Genomic DNA, 23810 nt, shown 5'->3' with positions numbered 1-23810 from the left:
TTTATGGAACAGCGGAAAGTCTAACCGTCGACACCTTTTTCTCAGAGATCTTTGTGAGCAGTTAGTGGAACCTATGATATTGAAAAGGCAGAAAAAACCACACATGAGAATGGAGACACAAAGCGCAATTTCAGATATTTTGCAAATTCGCAACGATGTATTGCCTGTAAGTAGCAATGACAACAATAATAAAAGAAAACGTTGCTATATTTGCCCTTCAAAAAAAGCAAGAATGCAAAAGCAATGTTTTAAAATTTGTAACAAAAACGTCTGTAATGAGCATTCTCAAACAACCAAAATTTGCCAAAATTGCGAAAACAATAAATGAATTAAATATGTAATGAATAAAAATTTGTCAATTTATGTTTTTTTTTTTCATGAAATAAAGATTTGAGTTATAAAAATACCATTTCATCAATATATTTACTTTTTCTTATATATGAGCCTCAGAGGCTCATTTGTGTGAATTTGTCATTTTTCAAATTGTGTGCTTTAGGGTTAAGTGAGCGTATATATGTATGTATGTATATGCGCAAATGTACATATATAAATTCACGTATTTGTATTTGCATATGCCTTCTTATTGATTATTATTAATTTGATTCACTTGAAGAATTTAAAATAAAACCAAGTTTGTTAATAATACCTGTTGTTTTAATGTCATAATTATTAATTTTTTTATTATATATGAAGGAAAAAATGTATGGTAATATTTACCATATACCTTATAAGATATGTTGTCTATACTAATATTATAAAGAGGAAAACTTTGTTTGTTTGTAATGAATAGGCTCAAAACTACTGGACCGATTTTAAAAATTCTTTCACCATTCGAAATCTACATCATCCACGAGTAACATGGATTATATTTTATTTGGAAATAGGGCTCGAGATATAGGTCAAAACGTGGACCCGGGTAACTTTCGGATGTGTATGTACAATATGGATATCAAATTGAAGCTGTTGGTGAATGCTTTAGTACAGAGTATTTTTCATGCCGCTCCGTGACTGGGGTCTCGAGATATAGGTCAAAACGCGGACCCGGGTAACCTTTGGTTGTGTATGTACAATATGGGTATCAAATGAAAGCTGTTGATAAGTGCTTTAATACGGGGTAGTTTTCATACCTATTGATGACTAGGGTCTCGAAATATATGCCAAAACGTGGACCCGCCGTGTCTTTGAACCGAATTAAACCAAACTTACACACATTGTTAAGTAGGTATTGAAGATGATTTCCGTATAGTTTGAATACCTATTGGTAGATAGGGTCTCAAGATATAGGTCAAAACGTGGACCCGGGTAACCTTCGGACGTGTATGTACAATATGGGTATCAAATGAAAGCTGTTGGTGAATGCTTTAGTACAGAGTATTTTTCATGCCGCTCCGTGACTGGGGTCTCGAGATATAGGTCAAAACGTGGGCCCGGCTAACCTTTGGTTGTGTATGTACAATATGGGTATCAAATGAAAGCTGTTGATAAGTGCTTTAATACGGGGTAATTTGTTATGTTATGTAATGTAATGTAATGTTATGTTATGTTATGTTATGTTATGTTATGTTATGTTATGTTATGTTATGTTATGTTATCTTATGTTATGTTATGTTATGTTATGTTATCTTATGTTATGTTATGTTATGTTATGTTATGTTATGTTATCTTATGTTATGTTATGTTATGTTATGTTATGTTATGTTATGTTATGTTATGTTATGTTATGTTATGTTATGTTATGTTATGTTATGTTATGTTATGTTATGTTATGTTATGTTATGTTATGTTATGTTATGTTATGTTATGTTATGTTATGTTATGTTATGTTATGTTATGTTATGTTATGTTATGTTATGTTATGTTATGTTATGTTATGTTATGTTATGTTATGTTATGTTATGTTATGTTATGTTATGTTATGTTATGTTATGTTATGTTATGTTATGTTATGTTATGGTATGTTGTGTTATGTTATGGTATGTTATGTTACGTTATGTTATGTTATGTTATGTTATGTTATGTTATGTTATGTTATGTTATGTTATGTTATGTTATGTTATGTTATGTTATGTTATGTTATGTTATGTTATGTTATGTTATGTTATGTTATGTTATGTTATGTTATGTTATGTTATGTTATGTTATGTTATGTTATGTTATGTTATGTTATGTTATGTTATGTTATGTTATGTTATGTTATGTTATGTTATGTTATGTTATGTTATGTTATGTTATGTTATGTTATGTTATGTTATGTTATGTTATGTTATGTTATGTTATGTTATGTTATGTTATGTTATGTTATGTTATGTTATGTTATGTTATGTTATGTTATGTTATGTTATGTTATGTTATGTTATGTTATGTTATGTTATGTTATGTTATGTTATGTTATGTTATGTTATGTTATGTTATGTTATGTTATGTTATGTTATGTTATGTTATGTTATGTTATGTTATGTTATGTTATGTTATGTTGTGTTGTGTTATGTTATGTTATGTTATGTTATGTTGTGTTGTGTTGTGTTGTGTTGTGTTGTGTTGTGTTGTGTTATGTTATGTTATGTTATGTTATGTTATGTTATGTTAAAGTATATTATGTTATGTTAATGTTAACTCATTCTCTATATCCATACAAAATATCTATCAAACAAATAAAATTAAAATTTTCTTTTGAAAATGCAACCATTCAATCAGTATTTTCTTATGACGTTATCACGTTAAACTATCGTCAGTAAACCGACTTTACAGACCACCTCTTTTTTTTCCTTATTGTTGCGAAATGTGGACAATCGTCGATTAGGTGGCTGGCGGTTAAGGACAATCTCGGGCAGTGCAAACAAGGAGGTGGGCTGGAACGCAGTAGTAGATACGAGTATATGGCGATTGTATGTCCTAGGCGTAAGCGGACGAATGTTTTGACATCATTGCAACGAAAACTTGATGGATAGTTTGGTGCTGTCTTGTACGGTTTATGTGTGATATATTGGTGTATGTCGGAACTCCATGACGCCATTAGTGTGTTATATTGGCGATGCGATACAAAGTTGTATATGTCTTTTTTGTTATTATTATTATTTATTAGATATATCAAAATGCTTATATCTAAATATAGAGGAGTACTAGCTGCCAGGGCTTACGACTCTTTCTTTAAGTATATAATATATTACCTGTGTTGATTTAGTTCTAATTATGGAGTTTAAATAATCTTTAATGACTTACATTGTTTCAGAAAGTTATATATTTTATGAATGTTTTCAGAAGAAGGTTTTTCAAGAAGTGCGGAGGGTTTAATGTCGCCAAATATTTTGATCCTGCGGCTTCAAGATTGGGGCATTCATCTAGTAAGTGGTCGACCGTGGAAAGTGATCCAGACCAAGGACATGTGTTTTTGGGTTTCCCTGTGAAGAGGTGTTCGTGTGTCAAGAGGATGTGCCCAATGCGTAACCGTATAAAGGTAGTGGTTTGGCTCCGAGTGTTATTATTTGGAAAGTGGGGCTTTTGCCCTGATGGGTTAACTTTGCTGTACCAGGATGAAAATTCTTTCCAATTCTTATCTTTCTCAGTTTGAATATATGCTGCAACGGTCCTAATCGAATCGTGTTTTTCAAATGTTGCAAAAGTAAGGCAGGGTTGGAGATGGATTTGTTTGGCGGCCGCATCTGCTGCCTCGTTACCTGGGATCCCAGCATGACCCGGGACCCATAATAAGTTGATCTTTTTATGATGAGTATTTAGTGCTGCTTTAATATTTTGAATTAGACTACTGGAGGTGTTTACACTTTGGAGTCCACTCAAGCATGATAAACTGTCTGTGCATATTACGAATTTCCCGTTCAGTTTTGTCGCATATTCAATAGCAATTTTGATTGCCAGTGCTTCGGCTGTGAAGACTGAGGTTCCACCGAAAAGCCAGCACCTGATATGATTAACCCTGTGTTGGAAACTACGGTGAATGTGGCAACATTATTGGTTTTGGATCCATCTATGTAGACGAAGCTCCAGTTGTCTTGAGTATACTTTTCAAATTGTTCGCGAAATAGAGCTCTGTAAACTTCAGGACTAGTTGCGGCCTTTTTATACTGATTTATAAAGATCCACCAAGGATGACGTGATGGTTTGTTACAAGTTTTCGGAGGCAGAATATCTAATTTTTTGGAGAATGCTGCGCAGCGCCTTAGGGCGGATATTTGTTTATACAGCCGCTTGTGGGTTAAAATGTTTTTAAAACAATTAAATAGTACATAATTTGTTGTATTCATAAGGCGGGGGACCAATTTCAGCGTGGTTTCCTTTACTCTTTCTTCTAAGGAGGAGAATCCGGCTTCAGCTAGTATGGCTCTGGTTGGTGAAGTTGGAAACGCATTAAGACTGCGGCGCGCTGCTGAGGAGATTGTTTTTGGAGATTGCTTTTGGCACACCTTCCGTAGATTGGCAGGCCATAATTAATTTTTGACATAATTAGTGTTTTTGAGACATTTGTTAGAAAGTTAGTGTGAATTTGACATTTCTTTGATGCTAATAGTTTAACAATACTTAGTCTGGCACTTGGGTCTTTTCTTAAACCTAAGCAATGTGTCTTAAAGCCAAGCTTATGATCAAAAATAATTCCTAGAATTTTTAAACTATTGAGTTGTTCTATATGTGTATTTTTGAATTCTAAGTTAAGAGGAGGGCAGTTATGTTTTTTACAGATGTGCAGCGTTTTGCATTTAGTGATTGATAGTGATGCACCTGAAGTGTTACCCCATCTGTCTATGTCTATAAGGATTTTGGAAAATATATCTTTTGTGCGAGATAAGTCGGGAATTCTCGTGAAGACAAATAGATCATCCGCATAGATTCCGTAGTCGACTTTTTTTTATTTTTCGCACATTTTGCTTACTTGGCCAAATGCAATGGTGAACAGTACCATTGTGTAAAGAGCAAAGTTGGGATAAATGGTTGAGCACTCTAACGCAAAAAAAGGCTTTGATTATGCCAAAGATTTTAGGACCAAGGTTCCATTGTTGCAGTTGCTCCAGGACGTGTGAACTCCTACGCGATCGAAGGCTTTTTCAAAGTCAGTGGCTAGGATAGTAGCATGGCCTTTAACAGAAAGAGCATCGAACGCAAAGTGTTGAATTTGAAGTAAAAGGTCCATAGTGCTGTGCCCTTTCTTAAATCCGGTTTGCTTGGCAGATAGCAAATTGTTTTGTGATATGAACCATGAGAGTCTAGCAGCAATTATTTTTTCAAATATTTTAGCTAAACATTGGAGGAGGGATATTGGACGGTAACTGTTAATTTTATCAACTGGTTTATTCGGCTTGGGTATGGGTACGACGACTGCATTGAGCCAAGTGTGAGGATAGAGGCCTTTTTCAAGCATTATGTTGTGAAGTTCAATTAATTTTCTCTTTCCATTTAATGGTAGGTTTTTGATCATGGGGTAGGAGACACGGTCAATTCCTGGTGTTTTACCTTTGGCGTGGGAGATCGCAAATTCCACCTCGGTAAAGGAAATGTCTACTTCCAGGTAACTGGCTGAACCATAGGGAGATGTTGGGGTATAATTTAATTTTAACATTTCTGATTTTTTTAATATATATTCATTAGAGAAGTTACAGTCTTTAGAGAAGCTGGACCATGTATCAGCGAAAGCTGTTGCAATTTCAACGGGATTGGAGATTAAAGAATTATTTGACCTAATGAGTCGGATACGTGAAGGTGGTGTGCCAGTCAACGATTTGATGTTGGACCATATCTTGTGGGTGGAGCAAAGTGGTGTAATTTGTGAGGTAAACTCTTGAAAAGTAGTTCTCTTGGATTCCCTTAGTTGCTTTCTAAAAACTGAATTCGCTTTTTTGAATTCGATGAGATTAGAAACAGTTTGGGCAGACTTGAAGATACGCCAGCACTTTTGTTTCTGGTTTCCACCAAGGCACTTGATTTTTAATAAGGGAGGGCTTGGTTTGTGGTATGGATTTGTTGGCGCCTGATCTGATGACCTTAGTTATTTTTGAAGCTTCAGAATTGAAATTTTTAAAACTCCACGTACCGAAGTTTTTCATACACTCCTGCAGTCTTTAATTAATAGCTGGAGTTCTGCGTAATTGTTAAGATATCCATGCATATTCCACTGGACTACTTTAAGAAGCATTGCTATAGTGAGAAATATATATATATATATATGATGGTATGTAATAAGATTTATGCAAATAAGATTGTACTAGTTTTTCTTATCTATACTGTGTACGTTAGGGTGTCCCAAAAAAATTAAAGTGTTTTTTTTTTTAACGCACAGCCTCTTATTTTGTTCGAATGGTCTCAAAACATCTAAAAATAAAGTTTCGTCTATTTAGAATCACGGCAACCCGTGCCGAGTTGCGCGGAAACCTAACGGTACTTGTAACGTACGGCGCGCGCGAACTGTCGGATTGATTGCGTGTAATTACTTGTTTGTTTTATTAGTAATCGCGGGTTTTTCGTGTAGTCAACATGTCGGTGGAGTTACGAAGTTCCAAAAAGGAGATATTTTTAATTGGGGACGTAAAACATCAAATTACCGGTTCTAAACTTCCCTCTAACGGGCAAGTACTGGCAGTTTTGTTCTATAATATTCGTGAAGTGAACTTGAGTGTCAATGAAAGTGCAAATCTCACAATTCGTGAGTGTATTATTTATTGGGAAAAGGCACGTATACCGACCAGATCAATATCTCACTGTGTTAAGAAACTAGTTAACTTATACCAAGTTTGGAGAGAATTGCAAAAAAATGCGAAAAAAACTCAAGAAGTGTTTGAACAGCGTCGACAGGAGTTTGTTTCAAACTTAAACAATTTGTTTGACATCGCACATGCCAATGCTCTTCAATCGATTAAAATAAATGAAGATAAGATCTTCTTGCAGCGCCAAAGAGAACCAGGTCGGCCCGGTCACTTAGCCGGAGTGGACAAAAAACTAACAAAAAAAGAGGAAAGGACGCGCCTTAGAATCATCGAGGAGGAAAAGCGACGTGCTAAAATTTTTTCATCCTTAGCACCATCAACATCATCTTGCGAACCACCACTAGAAAAGTCATCTTCTGACTCTGAAATAATAGAATTAGAAGAAAATAGGCCCAGCGCAAGAGAAGCCTCCTCTCAGCCCGATAAAACTTCTATGCGGAAAAATATTATAACTCCCAAGTTAGTTGCCGCATTAGACAGGTGTCAATTAAGTGTGAGGGATTCTGTCTTTATAATTGAAGCTACTATTGAGACTCTGGGGCACAATACAGGTGAATTCCCTATAAGCAAGTCCTCCATCCATAGAGTTCGTACGGAAATGCGAAAAGAACGGGCTGAAGCTATAAAAATTGATTTTCAAAACAAGGTCCCGGACACGGTAACTGTCCACTGGGACGGAAAACTGTTGCCAGCTCTAGATTCACGTAAAAGTAAAGAAGAACGCCTACCGGTAGTTATTACGTACTATAATAGGGAACAAATTATTGCTGTTCCTAAATTGGATAGCTCGACAGGAAGGGAACAGGCAGACGCAGTTTGGGATGCTATTACGAACTGGAACCTTGAAGACAAAGCGCAGATTCTCTGTTGTGATACTACTGTTTCTAACATAGGCCGCATAAATGGAGCATGTGTGCTTCTCGAACAAAAACTGGGTAGAGAAGTGTTTACTTTTGCTTGCCGTCATCACGTTTACGAATTAGTACTTAAAGGCGTGTTTGAAGCGAAAATCAGTCAAGTAACTACAAGCCCAGACATCCCATTATTCAAGAAATTCCGAGAAAACTGGAAAAATATCAATCCTGAGAAAAAACAAAGCTGTACAGAAAAGCTATCTTGTTTTAATGTTTCGGAAATTGACAAGCTGCTAGAATTCTACAAAACTGAATTAACCAAAGAAATCGTTAGAGATGACTATCGGGAATTAATTGAGCTTTCAATTATATTTCTTGGCGGAGATTCAGAAAAGAAATATAAGATTCGGCCTCCAGGTGCTATGCACCAGGCTCGATGGATGGCGAGAGCCATTTATTCATTAAAAATGTCGTTACTTAGCTCTCAATTCAGAATTTCAAACAAGGATAAGGCAGCTCTGTTGGACGTATGTCTGTTCATCGTGACATCCTACGTAAAACCCTGGCTCCAATGAATTTTAGCAGTAAAGGCGCCGTATCAGGATTTGTGTTTTTTGAAGGCCATGAAAAATTACGAAACAATAGACAAAAGCATTTCAAAAGCAGCTTTGCAGAAGTTTTGCCAGCATTTATGGTATTTGACAGATGAAGTATCTATTCTGGCTTTATTTGATGATGATGTCGATCTAGAAACTAAAGTAAGAATGATTGCTAACTTAACTAGAGAAAACCCAACAGCCCACAATAAACGCTACATTGCATCCAAAGAAGAACTCTGTGGCCCACTTTTTGGTACGTTGATTAAGGTTTGATTTTGTTCTATGACTAAGTTTGCTAATAGGTATAATTGATAACTGATCTATCTGTTTTAATTTCAGAGAGAAACATTGATGACTTCGTCTCTGTCAAAAGCAAGTTCCTGTTTAATCGACTCCAGATTGCCGACAGTTTTCTGAACAAGTGACCCTCTTCGTGGTCAAATGATGATTCGTTTCTACAGGCTAAAAAGACGCTGCTAGGACTGAAAGCAGTTAATGATACGGCAGAAAGAGCGGTTAAGTTAATGCAAGACTTCCATGGTTTGATCACTGTTCAAGAGGAGCAAAAGCAATTTTTATTACGTTGCGTACAAGAACACCGACAGGTATATCCCGACTGTCAAAAGCAAACTTTAAAAAGAAAATTCGATGTTTTATAATAAAAAGAAAATAAATACGAAATATGTGTTTTATATTTATTTATTTAATTAATCTAAAAATTCAATTAAATCTTTCTCTATTGTGAGCCTATAGCTTTCATACTAACTTTTAAACTCAAAGTTTGACATCAAGTCGGCACGGGTTAATGACATCCGATCTCAATAATATTTTATATTTAAGTTTTTAGAGTCAAATGGAAAAAAATAAAGGGTGTGCGTATTGAAATTCCGAAAAAAAAAATTCCCCCTTGTAGCCTGGGACACCCTAGTGTACGTATATGTATGTAGGCTTTATTTAAGTGAGCTGCTGTTTTGTTCTTCGAATTCGTCGTATTGACTTGAGCGTAATTGACTCAATAATTGAGGTAAATGTTGGAGTTCAGTTGGTAGAGTTGTTAAAGGTGCATAGGTGTCCGTTACTTCTGACAAGTTGGTATTGATGTTGTTGGAGTAATTATATGATGTTGATGTCGTTGGGAGAGCATTTTGTTTAGTTGAGCAGCTATAGTTCTGTACCTCTGTTTGCTTATTTACTCTTATACTTGCGTGAGTGAATCCGGATGGCGATGGAAAATTGAGATAATTTGTTTGAGTGTTAAGTGAAAAAGGTGTAGTTTCATTATTGTTGTAATTATTATTTGTCTGTGTTTTCCTTTGGAGAGCCGTATAATTTGTATTGTTGCTGATTGATTGTGTATTTGTAGAATCGATGGAATAAAGAGCATGGTTGTTGGAAAGTGTCTGGTTATTTTGTTGAATTTCTGAAGACAATTGATTACACTAGTCTACAAGGAAAAGTATCCGAAATAATTTAAACTAATATCTGCTTCTCTGTCCATGCAAAATTCGGATTGATAACTAAAATTAATTTATTAGTTTGAGTTTTCGAGATATCCTAACCTAAAAGTGCAAAAAACCCCATTTTTGCCCATATTTGAGGTTATGTAGCCTTGCAGATGTTTTCTTTCACCAAAATTAAAGGATGGCATCTTTAAATACAATCCTTCTTTTTTCAAATGGCGTTTTGTTTGCTCAAATATCATTTTTTTTCGCAGAGATATCGCATTTTGAAATTTTCATGTTTCGAAATTTTCCTACACCTGAAAATCGATTAAGATAACATAGACATGATATAGTCGCTTACTAATTTTCTTGGGTTTGAGGGCCTGAAATATATGGATTAATAGTATGTAAATTTGGAGTTTGTGGGAAAGCCTGCTTGCGGTTATGTGGGTTAGCCTGCTCGCGGTATGATAGGGGTGGTTTCTAGGGGTTAGGGCTGTGTGTGACTCGGTACCCAAAGGTTAGATAGTGTAGGGATGTGGTGAGTCAGCACACTTATGATGTGAGACAAAATTTTAAGAAAAATAAGACTCAATTCAAGAAAATTAGTAATCGAATATATCATGTCTATGTTATCTTAATCGATTTTCAGGTGTAGGAAAATTTCGAAACATGAAAATTTCAAAATGCGATATCTCTGCGAAAAAAAATGATATTTGAGCAAACAAAACGCCATTTGAAAAAAGAAGGATTGTATTTAAAGATGCCATCCTTTAATTTTGGTGAAAGAAAACATCTGCAAGGCTACATAACCTCAAATATGGGAAAAAATGGGGTTTTTTGCACTTTTAGGTTAGGATATCTCGAAAACTCAAACTAATAGAGCAATTCTGAGGCCAGATTTGGATTCAGCGCATCATAAACCTTCGGAAATATATAGTCTGGTTTCTGGGTCTGAATGTTGGTTAAATTTTGTCGGCCTGTGTTATTTGTTGTTTGTTCGGAGGGTGCGAGTGTGGATTGTGTATTTGTTTGTTGTGCGGTGATAGACGAGTAAGTTGGAGTAGCTGAGTTGCTGTGAACTGAGTTGGTTGCGAGACGTCTGGCTTCTCGCATCGTACATTTTGTGGTTGTTTTTAGTTTTAATATTTCCTTCTCCTGTTGGAATTTTTTACATTCTTTTGACGAAGCTGGGTGTTGCTCTTGGCAATTAGCACAACTGGCACGTGTACATTTTTCTGGTGGGTGTGGTGGGAGATTACATAAAACACAACTGGGTGAGTTTTTGCAATGTTTAGCAGTATGTCCGAGAATTTGACACGATTTGCATCGCATGGGATTCGGAATGTATTCTCTAACTTTTACATTGTGCCAACATATGTCCATTTTAGAGGGCAAGTTGTATCGATCGAATGTTAGCAATACCACGCCACAGGGGTAAGCTTTCCCATCGGAAACCTTTTGAAATTTATATGCTCCTACTACACCTTGTGAACTTAATTCAGACACAATTTTTTCTTCGTCCACATTGTTGAGGCAGGGTGCATAAACAGTACCTTTCACGTGATTGAGGGTGTTGTGAAGTTTACAAGTAATTTTACATACTCCGGGTAACGATGCTGTTTTTAAGAAACGTTGAGCGATTGTATTGTTTTTTACCAGTAGCAAAATGGTGAAATCGCGTAGCGCTGAGATTGATGTGATCTCCTTGCTTATAGCGAGGATTGCTTTATGACACTGTCAACTGCAGCCACAACAACAAATTTAGGGTTTTCTTTGAATGTTTGTGGTAGATCTGAGAAATCGAATGTAATTTTTTCACGTTCTTTTCTTTTCTTTTTCGCTTTGGGTGAATCGGCCAGCAAAGAGAACCGAGAGAGTTTTTCGCTTTTCTAGACTTGAGCATGAAGATATACCGATTGGGATAACTCACAGAGAAAATAGAGAAGACGTCCGCACTCGCTGACAGATTTCTTGCGACTGTCTTTTTTTGTTATATATTCAAAGCTCATAAAGGGTTGCTTTGAGGCAAGTTTTGCTCTTTCTTCCGCCGGCTCATTTCCTTTGATGCCCCCATAATTTTCAACGCTTGCCGTTAACGATCAATTTGCTTCGAATGCAGGAGATTAGGTAAGATTTGTTCTTTCTGTTCATTATGGAGTGTAGGGTTGATTTTCCATCGGTGCAAACTACGGCTTTTAAATTGTTACTTTCTACGAAGATGATTGCGTTGAAGATTGCTGCAGCTTCAGCTGTGTAGACGGAAGCATAGCTGGGAAGTATACCTGCTGTGATTGTTGCCCCATGATTTTCAACAACTGCAAACGAAATATTTGTGCCGGTTTTTGAACCATCCGTAAAATTCAAGCACCATTCGGAAGGCAGAGCATTTGTGTGCGCCCCAAAAAGTTATTGGTATACTGTTGAACCTGTACAGCTCTTCGTGTGCTTCTCTAAATTTAATAGGAATTGAGATTTTGTTATGTCGAGATAATCCTAACACCCTGGCGCTGAGCAAATGCTGTCGCCCTGAACAGATAAAAGTGCATGCTGCAAACTTGCTGAAAAGCACGTGGACTTAGGGCTGACACCCCCATTTCACGTAAAAAACAAAGTGCAACCCCTTCTGTAGACGACCCACGCTCGACAACGATCTAAAATTCGCAACCTGGAAAAATGGCGGAAATTACTGACGAAATAATGCGATACAGTTTTGATTTGGTGGCTTTGCAAGAAATTCGATGGAAAAATTTCGGAGAAATACAAAAGCGAGGCTATTCGTTATTTTTAGCGGAAGTGAAAAAAATGGAGCAAACGTAGTTGGTTTTTATGTCAGCAAGAAAATAAGAAGATCAGACTTCTTTCAGCTCGTGACTGATAGATTATGTATCCTTAAATTAAAAGGCAAATTTCAATTTACACTGAAGCTGCAAAAAATTAAGAAAAATATGTCTTTTTCTATTTGCTTTCTAAAGAGAGCAATAAAATCGCTGGCACCAGTATGCTAGTATTACTGGGTGACTTTAACGCTAAAATCGGCAAGGAAGACTTTGTGAAAGAGGTTTCTGGGATGCACTCTCTGAACAATTCCACTAGTGATTATGACCATGACTTAATAAGCTTTGTAGCCGAAAATAACTTATGGATCAGCAGTACTTCTTTCCAATACAGGCGCATCCACAAGCAAACGTGGAAAATCCCTGGAAGCCGAAAAGCTAACCAGACTGATCATGTGCTGGTAGACAGAAGGCATGCTACCTTAGTACTTCACGTCCGTTCGCTCCGGGGAACTTGCGACTCTGATCATTATGTATTTGATAAAAATTAGATTAAGGCAGCGGTTGGCAGTTGTTGCGTCTAAAAATAACTCAGACAAATAAATGCAAATCAGCTTCCAATCTACGTTGAATGCGCAATTGGATAAACTCTGCCCAAATCCTGCTGTAGAGGATTGGAATGCGTAGCAAAGAGCATATCCAGCTCGGCCGAGGAGGTTTTTGGCTACTTACCGAAGAAATCCAAAAGAAAAGAGATTCCATCAAAAATAAAATTAAGGAAATAGAATTAAACGCAAGGTGTATTATTTATTATTTATTATTATTGAGAAAGGATAATATAATTATGCCTTAACAATCTAGAAAAAGCATTAGCAACTAAGGCCATCGGTTTCTTAAAATTAATTTAGGTCCACTTCGTGTACACAAAAGACTTATGTATGTACCTATATATCACACTTCAAAAAATGCTTAGTTTGGTTATAAATCTTATAAATTCTTTTATGTTTGTGTGTGTTACATTTAAGAGCAATTCCATTATGTTGGGGTTGGCCATAGATTGACGTATTTTTTCGAGGTATTGTTAAGTTCGTATCGTTGCAAAAGTAGCAGAGTGGTGGTTGGACGTTTTGAAAAAGATGTTGTTGGGTTAGCTTGGTGTGTCCTAGACGGAAGCGGATGTATATGTTGCCTTCATGTTATTTTTGTTGGTAGTGTTGTTGGCTGACGAGTTGGTTTTATCTGTTTGTAGTAATGAGTATATTCTGACCATTGGGTAATTTCATATCTTAGGCAGTTTTTGTAAGCTAGTTTTTTGATGTCCTTTTTGTTGATGGTATTGATAAGTTTAACCGGGGACTTAGTGGCTAATGTATGGCTAGAGTGGCGATGTGGCCTAGTATTCATAATAGCTTGATTTTTTTCGGTGTACTCAATAAGAATGTCTCTTATCTGTGATATTGTTGGGTCGGCAAAATTAGTATTTAAGATTGTTTGGATTGCTCCTAAGGAATCACTGTTTTGCGGCATATCGGCAGGCAAAGAGGATTGCTGTTGCTTCTGCTGAAAAGACTGATGAGTACCATGCTAGTACTGCAGATAGAATTGTTGATGTGTCGTCCTACACCCAATGATAATACTGTTTTTGGATCCGTCTGTATATAAGGCTCTCCAGTTTACATGTGAGTTGCGTATATTCAGAAAGGATTGTAAATACCTATACTGATATGGGTGAAGTTTAGAATCTCTACTAGCGAAAAACTGGTTTTCGGTAGTAAGAGTACTTATTATTGTTCCATGTCGGTAGGTTAGAGCCATAGAGATTAGAAGTTAGAGTGGAATATGAGTAATTGTTGGGAAGCGTTATGTTATCAGTATTGTGTTATTCTGACGTGCTATTAATTTTTTGAGACAATAATGTTTGTACATTGGGAATAGTGAGATTGTTGCTGCTTGATATAAATTTGATAGTTTAGTAGCTTTAAGAAATTTTGTGGCTTGTTGATTATTTTTTGTCAATATGAGGAGATCTCCTTCTCTGGTAAACGAAATTGAGTTTGGCTGCTCTGTAGTGATTGACTCTAAGGCCGTTTGTAGTAAAAATATATTAAATGTTTTTAGTGGTTTCGTGTTATTCTTGTTTTTTACAATAATAAATTTTGGCCAGTTGTTGGGTTGACGTTTATTGGTTTGTTGTTTTTCTTGAGGTAAGGAAAGTCACGTGTATTATTAAGGGTTAGGGTTTTGCCTTAAGGTGGGGGTTCTTAACCGAGAATTGCAAAGTAATTATGATCCCTCCCTCCTCGCTCTGAGGACATGGTGGATAATTTTTTTAATCCCACTGCGTTTTCTTATATAGTTAAGTTTCAGGTATTGGGTGTAAAATAAAATGAATGAAAATTAGAATAGCACTATACAACGACACAAAATTTGATCGCTTTGCTAGTCTATAGACACAGTAAGAAGATGTAAACTGGTAGACAGTAAATTATTCACTGAAACGCAACGTGTAATGCGGCTCAGTTTTATCAGAAAATTAAAAACCAAACAACAATATTTCAGCCTGGAATAAATATTTGCTTATCTGAAAGCGATGATATATTACAAACCGACCTGGAAATCGTAGAAAGATGGCTACAACATTTTGAAAATCTTTTAAATATTAAGCATCAAAACGAGCATTCACCTTGTAGACCTATAACTACAGCTGAAAATATCATCCCTCCTCCAGAGCTTGACGAAGTTATAGTGGCCCTTAAAAAGCTTCGAAATGGAAAGGCAAGCGGCGAAGACTCTATAGCGGGTGGTTAGGTGGTTAGGTGTTACATAAGTGCCTCCACCATTTAATAATGGACGTATGGGAAAAAGAATCCATACCAGCGGTATGGCAGTGATTCAACTTCCGGAGTCAGGGATCGCATCAACGTCGTCAAGAAAACGTATTACACCCACCTTAACTTGTTCAAACTCCGACTTTTGTCTAAAGCTACAAAGTTAACTATGTGCAAGACCCCTGTTCGACCAATCCTAACGTATAGTTGTGAGGTATGGAGTCTTAAAGTTGATGACTGCACTCAGATTGCCTGCATGAAAACCAAAATTTTAAGAAAGATCTTTGGCCCAATAAGAATGGATGATGACGGAGACGATTCTTTTTGGCGAAGGGAAGAATAAAAGATACCGAGTTCTCTGGCGTATTCGATGCAGATTAAAATTGCCGACTTGCCTTTGGGAGGTTTTTTCGAATGCAGCTCGGATTATACATGTGGGAAGGGGTCTGGCATCACTGTTGGTGAACAGCAAGAGCGAAAGTGAAGTTGTATTTCAGCGGCCGAACGAAGAAGATGAAAACAACGAATGGTGCATCAATCAGGGTTTATCTAAAGAATACAAACTAAATTTTATCATAATTTCTAATTAAAACAACTAGTGATACATCGCAGATGTACATCACTACATATGGGGCTCAACCTAAGAATATTCGTTTTTAATTGTGTACTCAACCAAAACATTGATGAACAAACTTGTACAAGCACGCGTGTGATGCCTAAATATTGGCACCATTCATTAAACGTTATTTGAAATCGTTACAAATGGAAAAGTAATTCAAACCACAGAAAAAGTGCGTCCTGTTCATTTAAACTATCAAGTGCAGCCAGTAAATCAAGCGAGGGAAAATTGAAATCAAAAGCCGTAAACAAACAAACTAAAATTTTGAAAGTTGTCGGTCGATATGTCGCGTCTGGTAGAGTTCGAGAATATTCGAGACGCGCTGAAGAACGAGTGTAAGCAGAAAGTTGTGCTGCTACACAAATACTACATATTCGAAAGTGACGGCGACCGTAACAATCGAAAACGGCTACGCGAGTTTGAAGGTTTCGATTTTAAGACTGACAACGAAAAATACAATCAAAAAATCGAATACATAGCCGAAAACCTATCAAGTAATGATTTAGTGGTAATATGCAGTATATCACACTTGCCACATAATACCAGTGATTTAGCTGCGCATTAGGGTTGTTCAATAGATGCGCTTCAACTTTTCTCCGATAGGGAGGGCGAACGACGCAATATTTTTTATTTTTCGCTTGTCATTTGTAAACTTCATTAGTATACATTTCATCATGGAACGCTACACACTTGAGCAACGATTGCAAATCGTGCAAATTTTTTATGAAAATAATCGTTCTGTTGCTGCTACTTTAAGAGCATTACGGCCATTTTACGGTCCATTTAACAAGCCGTCCCGTTTTGGGGTTATGTGAAGTCATTGGTCTACAGTAACAAGCCGGCGACGATTTGTGAGCTCAGAGCCAGTATTGAACGCGAAATTGCTGGAATTTCGGCCGATTTATGCAAAAGAGTGGTCGAAAATTGGGTTCAACAATTGGACTTCGTAAAACGTGCACGCGGTGGTCATGCAAAAGAAATCGAATTTCGTACTTAAATGTATATGTTCAAACTCGATAATAAAAAAAAAATTAGTTAAAAAAGTCAAACCGTTTGTGTTTTATTCAAAAAAGTTCAAAAGTTGAAGCGCTCTTACTGAAAACCCCTATACATATTCGCAAATTTGCGCCAAGGTAATTTCGTCCCCTTAGTATTAAAATAGCCCATAAATTTTTTCATGTTTTGAGAAAATGAATTTCAAACTTTTTGTCGAAAGTATTGTAGCTCTCACTCAAATCTCGTTAAGTCTCTAAATATTTATTATTTCCGACGTTTTTTTTTTAAGACTGTAAAAAAATGAGTCTCTTTTGTTAACTGACCAATTTGTATTATTATAATCATCCTTTTAGTGAACAAAGAAGAGGTGTAAACTGCAAATACATCAGATAGGCTATTTTATTTTTTAATGTTTTCTATTAAGTTTCTGATACGTTATTTTATTTTGTATGGTATACACTATTTTATTCAAGAAATACACCAGAATAATAAGTAAATTTAATATGAATTTTTATTACTATAAAATTATGTTTTAATTACAGTCTGTCAATGTCTGTGAGCCAGGAGGAATTACATTTTTTTTTGCATAAATCTTTGAGATCCTTCAATTTTGTGTCAGAAATTGGTAGTTCTTTTTTATATTTGTGAGTTAATGTAAAATTTGTGACTCCTTTCTTTTTCATTCTCGAGCCATCTATATCAATCACTTTGAAGTCTTCGTTCCATTGTTCCTTGTATAACAACTGTCTCTTTTCACTTTTTATTACTTGGAGAACCTTAATTTTACGCCAATTTACCCATTCATTGTTGACATTTTTCTTCAAGTTATGGTTGAATTTTGAGAACGCCGTTTTGAGATCAATAATATCACTGTAGTTAAGCCTTTCTACAGCGTACGGATTTTTTCGTCTTACCAGTCTAAGTATAGATGGCCATTCTTCTGGTGAATATACACAAATATTTCTCTTAGCTCGTTCTATAGCCGAATGCATGGAATCTGCTTCCATTTGTGTGTGTCCACTTTGAAGATATTTAATCGTTATTGAATTAAAATGCAATGAATGATTCATATGAAGCAATAATGTGGCAATTAATCTGTTTCTATTCTGTCTTCCACAGCAGTCTGAATACAGAATAACATCCTTTACTGATTCGGGTAAATTGTTCAGCATTTTTAATAAAGTGGTTCCAATTTCCTCTGACCCACGGTGACCATGGTTTTCATCCCACAGGAAACAATATCCAGAACCACTAGCTAAATCGTAAAATGTGTTGTTGTATGTGGCGAACTTTCGACTGTAATACAAGGTGCTTACATTGCTACATGGTGTCAATAGCACTGATTGTAAGTCAAAAGTAAATACTTTTATATTGCTGTTATTTTTAGATAACTCCTTGTCAGCATCTTTGTGGAGTCTTGCCTGGGCTTTATTTGCTAAGTGTTCATCATATGATTTCTGTATTGAAGCCTTGTCCTCTGTATTTTTGAGCATTTCGCATGTTGAGCATGTGTCCTTTTTTTGGATGATGGAATGAATAATTGTAATTGTTACAAAATATGTGGCGATACATATGTTCTTTAACTGAGAGGTCTGGGTGGCGTTCTTTAAATAAGTTATACATTTTTGTAATTGTTAGGTCTGAGCTCAGATAAAGGCGTTGGGACTTTGCTCGAGTATAGTGGCTTTCTACTGCTGGAAATGACTCTATGTGCTTTTTAATAAGAGTTGCTATCTCCTCGTCTACTTTTCTTTGCATTCCGTGTTTACCCCTCATGTCAACAAATTCTCTTTGATTCTTTTTTTTGGCTAATACAGATATCGCGCAGTCTGACACGTGTAAAGTATTTAAAAAGAACTTTTTACAGACCTGTTTGTCATTTAGAAAGTATTTTAGAGTGTTCGACCGCCTTGATTCTCTCGTTAATGTCCTCTTGCACTTTTCCACTTTTATGTTATTACTAAGGAATAGACGTTGCTTGCAGTAATCACCCAAACTCCAATAGTCTGCATTGATTTTCTTACGATCTTCTTCAGAGAAGTGTTCTGGGCTGTTGTGATGACAGCTGCAATCAGCGGGCTTCGGTAAACGTTCCTTAATTACTTTACCACTCTTTGTAACATAAGCCTTTCCTTGACTCCTGTCACTATTTCTTTTGTTCTGCATCCAAAGCTGGCTCTTACGCTATGGAATACAACAAATCCATAATTGTAGGAGACATCTTCTTAAATTACCTTTTAATTAACTCACCTTTCTTTTTCGTGTTACTGTCAATTCTACATTTTCATCATTGCTTTCTTCCGCGATTTCGCAGAGCACTTCATGTTGCTTTACCGAAGATTTTTCAATTTTCCCCTCGAGATTATCCTCCTCTTCATCCGTTTCTGGAATATAATAATCTGACGATTCTGCTGAAAACTCTTCTCCATCCTCTTCGTCATTTTCCGATATATTTGAATTAACTGGTTCCACAGATAATCCAGCAGAGTTTGGAGCAAGTTTCACACATATGGCTCCTGTTGATTCCGTCGCAAATTCTGTTGACAATTAATATACCTAAATATTCGTTCCTGCAATTTAAGATAGCAGATACTCACCAGAGCTTGACAAATCCATGATTAAATGAATGATTGAGAACGAATGAACGACTAAAAGATTATGAACGAGCGAATTTCAACAACGAACTGAAATCCTAAGTTCCACAAATTATTTCTATTGCATTTACATGCATGATAAAACAACGTAAGCATTGCATAGGCTACTTTTGTTTTTTGTAATTTTAAAACACATTGTTGCAGGCAAAAGCAACAATGGCTCAAAATACGAGGCTTCCGAAATTATAATAAACAACACTTTAAGTTCACTGTATTTTATTTCTTGTTCATGAAATATTTTATAAGTATATGAATTTAAAGTTTATGAAATTAATAATGTTTAACAAGTTGTTTAAATTGCGTTAACTTAGAAGTGAAGTTTTTATATATTGTCGCGCCTCGTACGCGTCTGAATTTCCGTAAGCAACTGGACTTTTAAAGCACGCTTCGGTCAATTCAACGGCGTTTACAGTTCAGGCATGGTTGCATTTTTTGGTAAAATATTACAAAGGAATTTTTTAGTATGAAATGATAATTCAGGTTTAGTACATAAATATTTGAATACAGTTTTCGTCTAATTAGTACAAAAAACAATTTTAATATGGGATTGTATTATTAATCGGTAACATCCTCCCCCCCGTGATTCGCATCACTGGTGAGAGAATCGCTACCAACGTCGAGCACTGCAATTTTAGACGCTGGTCTCCGTAAAATTCCTGTTGACGTCTTGACTAAAACAGATCTAACTTGACCATCTGGGGCTGGCTTTGCTTCTGTTACGATACCCCGTTTCCAATGGCCTCGGCTCTCGTTGTCGTCGCAAACTATAACGATGTCACCTACAGCTATCGGCTTCACCCTCTTAAACCATTTCGTACGCCGGGTCAAGGTAGGAAGATACTCCAATATCCACCTCTTCCAGAAAGTCTGCTTCAGCTGCTGCGCTATGTGCCACTGCTTGCGTAAACATATCTTCTCTGACAGCGGTGGAGTTTGTACATCATTCGCGCAGCCTAGCAAGAAATGATTGGGTGACAGAGGCTCGGCGTCGGTACTCTCTACCGGCACATGTGTTAATGGACGCGAATTTATTAAATTTTCTGCTTCAATCAGAAGACTTTGCAGGGTCTCCAACTGTGGCGCTCGTTCCTTCAGCGTGAACATCAAAACTCGTTTTACGCTTCTTACCATTCTTTCCCATATGCCCCCGGCAGATGGATTGGCAGGTGCATTGAAAACCCACTCTACACCTCGAAGATCACACTCCGATTGCATACCGCTTTGAACGTTCACCCAATCTTCTTTGCTTGCGCCGACAAAATTTGTCCCCATGTCGCTTCGGAGCCGTACCGGTACACCTCTTCTGTTTATAAAGTTACGGCAGACAATTATGGCAGCATCTGTTGATAGGTCCCTAGCTAGTTCCAGGTGAATGGCTCTAATAGTTAGACACGTGAAAAGTGCAACCCAACGTTTTTCTTGACGACGGCCTATGGCTACTAAGACAGGCCCAAAGTAGTCAACGCCTGAATATGTGAACGGACGAACGAACGGCGTAACTCGATCGCTTGGTACTTGGCCCATAAGTGGTGATTCGGGAATAGCGGATAAATTTTTACATTTCTGGCATTTAGCTTTAATTGACCTCAATAATCGGCGCGCACTAGGAATCCAAAACTTTCGACGTATGGCGCACAACGCTGACTCAAAGTTGTGGTGATGAAAAAGTTCGTGATAATGCTTAGCTACAAGACGTGATATAGGATGACTCCTTGGCAATATTATTGGTCGCTTTGTTGACATTGGTACGCATTCGGCATAGTCTATCCGACCCCCTAGTCGTATAAGGCCCTCATTGTCCAACATCGGGCTTAGCTTAAATATAGAGCTGCATTTCGTAATTGGCGCACCTTTGCGTAAAGATTCAACTTCGTCAGCAAAAACATCTTGTTGTACTAATAGGCATATCAGTAATTCAGTTTGTTTGATCTCATTCGCAATAATTAACTTTGATGCATATACGTTTCTACGTACATCAACCTTACGGAATTTCATTATGGCATATCGTACCCATGTCATCACCCTTAAAAGTTTATAGTAATTTGAATACTTATTAAATGGAATTACTCTATCCGCTGACGATATCGTATATATTTGCTTGGAGCGTCTCTCCTCTTGGCATTCGCTATTATCAAATTCGGTTGGCATGGCTGGCCAACTATGCTCAGGCAATTTCAAAAAAGGCGGACCATTTAACCACTTACCATTTTGAGAAAAGGTTTTTATGCGTGTAGCATCATCAGCTGGGTTTTCTTTACCTGGTACCCACCTCCACTGACTGGCTTCGGATGTTTGCAGGATCTCAGCTATACGGTGTGCCACGAACTGCTTGTAGCACCTGGCGTCAGACCTTATCCACTGAAGAACTATTTTTGAATCTGACCAAAATGTTGACTCACGCGGCTGTACGTCATGGCTGTTGATGACAGCTTCCCTCAACTTTATTCCCAAGACGGCTGCTTGTAACTCAAGTCTCGGAATGGACAATGGCTTCAGCGGGCTGCACCGGGATCGGCCAGCAACGAATACGATGTCTGTATTATTTGCGTGATGAATTCGCCAAAAGGCGATGGCAGCAAATGCGATCTCACTCGCATCAACAAAAATATGTAGCTGTATATCGGCATTCGGATTCAAAAATTGTATGCCATAACATCTTGGCATTTTAAAATTTTCGATGGTATTCAACGTTTTGTACCACTGCAACCACTTCTTATAAATGTCTTCGGGGATTGGCTCATGCCAATCTATACTCCTGGTCCACAGGCTCTGCATCAAAACTTTTGCCCGCAGCACCAACCCACACGCGAAACCTAGCGGATCAAATATAGACATAGTAACGCTCAGCATCTCACCTTTCGTTGGCCGTCTACTACAGTCTAAAACTGCTTTGGGCACTTTTGAAAACAGCAATTTGAAGAAAAAGTAATCTTTGTTTGGGTTCCAGTGCATTCCAAGCACCTTCTCGGTAGCACTCTCCCCTTGGCATATATAATTTCTTTGTTGCTTACACGGCTGCTCGTTGTGTAATACAGCTTGCAGAATGTCGTACGAATTTGACGTCAACCCTCTTAACTGGAACCCGGCGTGGCTATGGATATCGATGACATCCTTGGTAACCTTAATGCATTCTTCGACAGTATCGAAACTGTCCATATAGTCGTCGACATAGTGCCGATCCACAATGGCATTGACGGCTCTTGCATTTACATCACGATATTTTTCTGCGTGCACGTTTTTTACAAATTGTGCAGAACATGGTGAGCTAATTGATCCAAATATCATGGCGCGCATAACGTAAACATCTGGCGGCTTTGATCGATCGCCCCCTCTCCAAAGAAAGCGCTGCGCGTTTTGATCTTCGTGGCGAATCAAAATCCGGTGAAACATCTCACATATGTCACCACATACTGCAAATTTGCCTTGTCTAAACTTACACAATATTGCCAACAGCGATTTTGGTTGATACTCCTCCGGTCCTTTCATAAGGGCACAATTCAACGACATATTATTTATTTTTGCTGCGGCATCGAAAACGAGTCTACGTTTGTTTCCTTTGTTTACATTACATGTGGCGAAATGTGGTAAATACCATGTGCGATCAGCATTTACATTAGCTTCATCGGGTGAAAGTCGCTTTGCGTATTCCTTTTCGATGTACTCGTTGATTTTTGCTTTATACCATTCCCCGTAGTCTTTTTCCCGTTCCATTTTCATTTCAATTTGCTCTAAGCGCTTCATGGCCATACTGAAACTTTCGGGAAATTTCACTTTATCTTTATGCCAAAGCAAGCCGGTTTCATATCTATTATTATTTACAAACCTTGTCGTCTCGTTTAATAACTTTTCCGCCCTAATATCGGCTTCTAAACGAACGCTTGGCAATTGCTTTATTTCAAATTTTTCTGCTGCAAAATATTCTGTAATTTGTAAATTAATTTCGTTTAATTGTGTGCTTTCAATATCGACGTGACCAATAGTACCCTCACTCGAACGATATTCGTTCGATCCAAATAATGTCCACCCTAACATTGTCTTGTGGATTGCAAAGCCATCGTCCAAATTCACAGTTTTTATTGTTCGTATTAACTCTGTATGCGACAATCCAATAAGTATTTGCGGCACTGCATTATTGTAATCGGCGATTGGTATATTTGCCAATTGTTCGTGACGTTGTATGAAGTCGTTCAAATTCAACGTCTGCTGCGGCAAATACAACTTTTTTGTTGTACGCACTCCCCTCATTTCATAACTCGTTGCTGCTTCATTTGCGCCGGCAATTTCAAATCACACTTGCCGCGACTGTTCGCTCATGCTTTGATTGCCTATCCACT

The 23810-nt window shown here is 37.2% G+C and overlaps 1 protein-coding gene across 1 annotated transcript; it reads right to left on the bottom strand.

Moving 5' to 3' along the window:
* Positions 1-17312: 17312 nt before the first annotated feature.
* Positions 17313-23810, bottom strand: LOC128869300 (uncharacterized). Its single transcript, XM_054111829.1, has 2 exons — positions 19073-23810; positions 17313-19006 (listed from the first exon to the last, which is right to left on the bottom strand). Exon 1 carries the CDS (start codon positions 23719-23721, stop codon positions 20032-20034), a length of 3690 nt encoding a protein of 1229 aa, XP_053967804.1. The 5' UTR covers positions 23722-23810; the 3' UTR covers positions 17313-19006; positions 19073-20031.

This window comes from Anastrepha ludens, chromosome X (genome assembly GCF_028408465.1).
Source record: "Anastrepha ludens isolate Willacy chromosome X, idAnaLude1.1, whole genome shotgun sequence".
Lineage (NCBI taxonomy): Eukaryota > Metazoa > Arthropoda > Insecta > Diptera > Tephritidae > Anastrepha > Anastrepha ludens.
This window is presented reverse-complemented; position numbering and strand designations above follow the sequence as displayed.

Bases quoted from the DNA above. Each gene is read 5' to 3' on its own strand.
- LOC128869300 (XM_054111829.1), bottom strand. From the start codon at position 23,721: ATGAGGGGAGTGCGTACAACAAAAAAGTTGTATTTGCCGCAGCAGACG.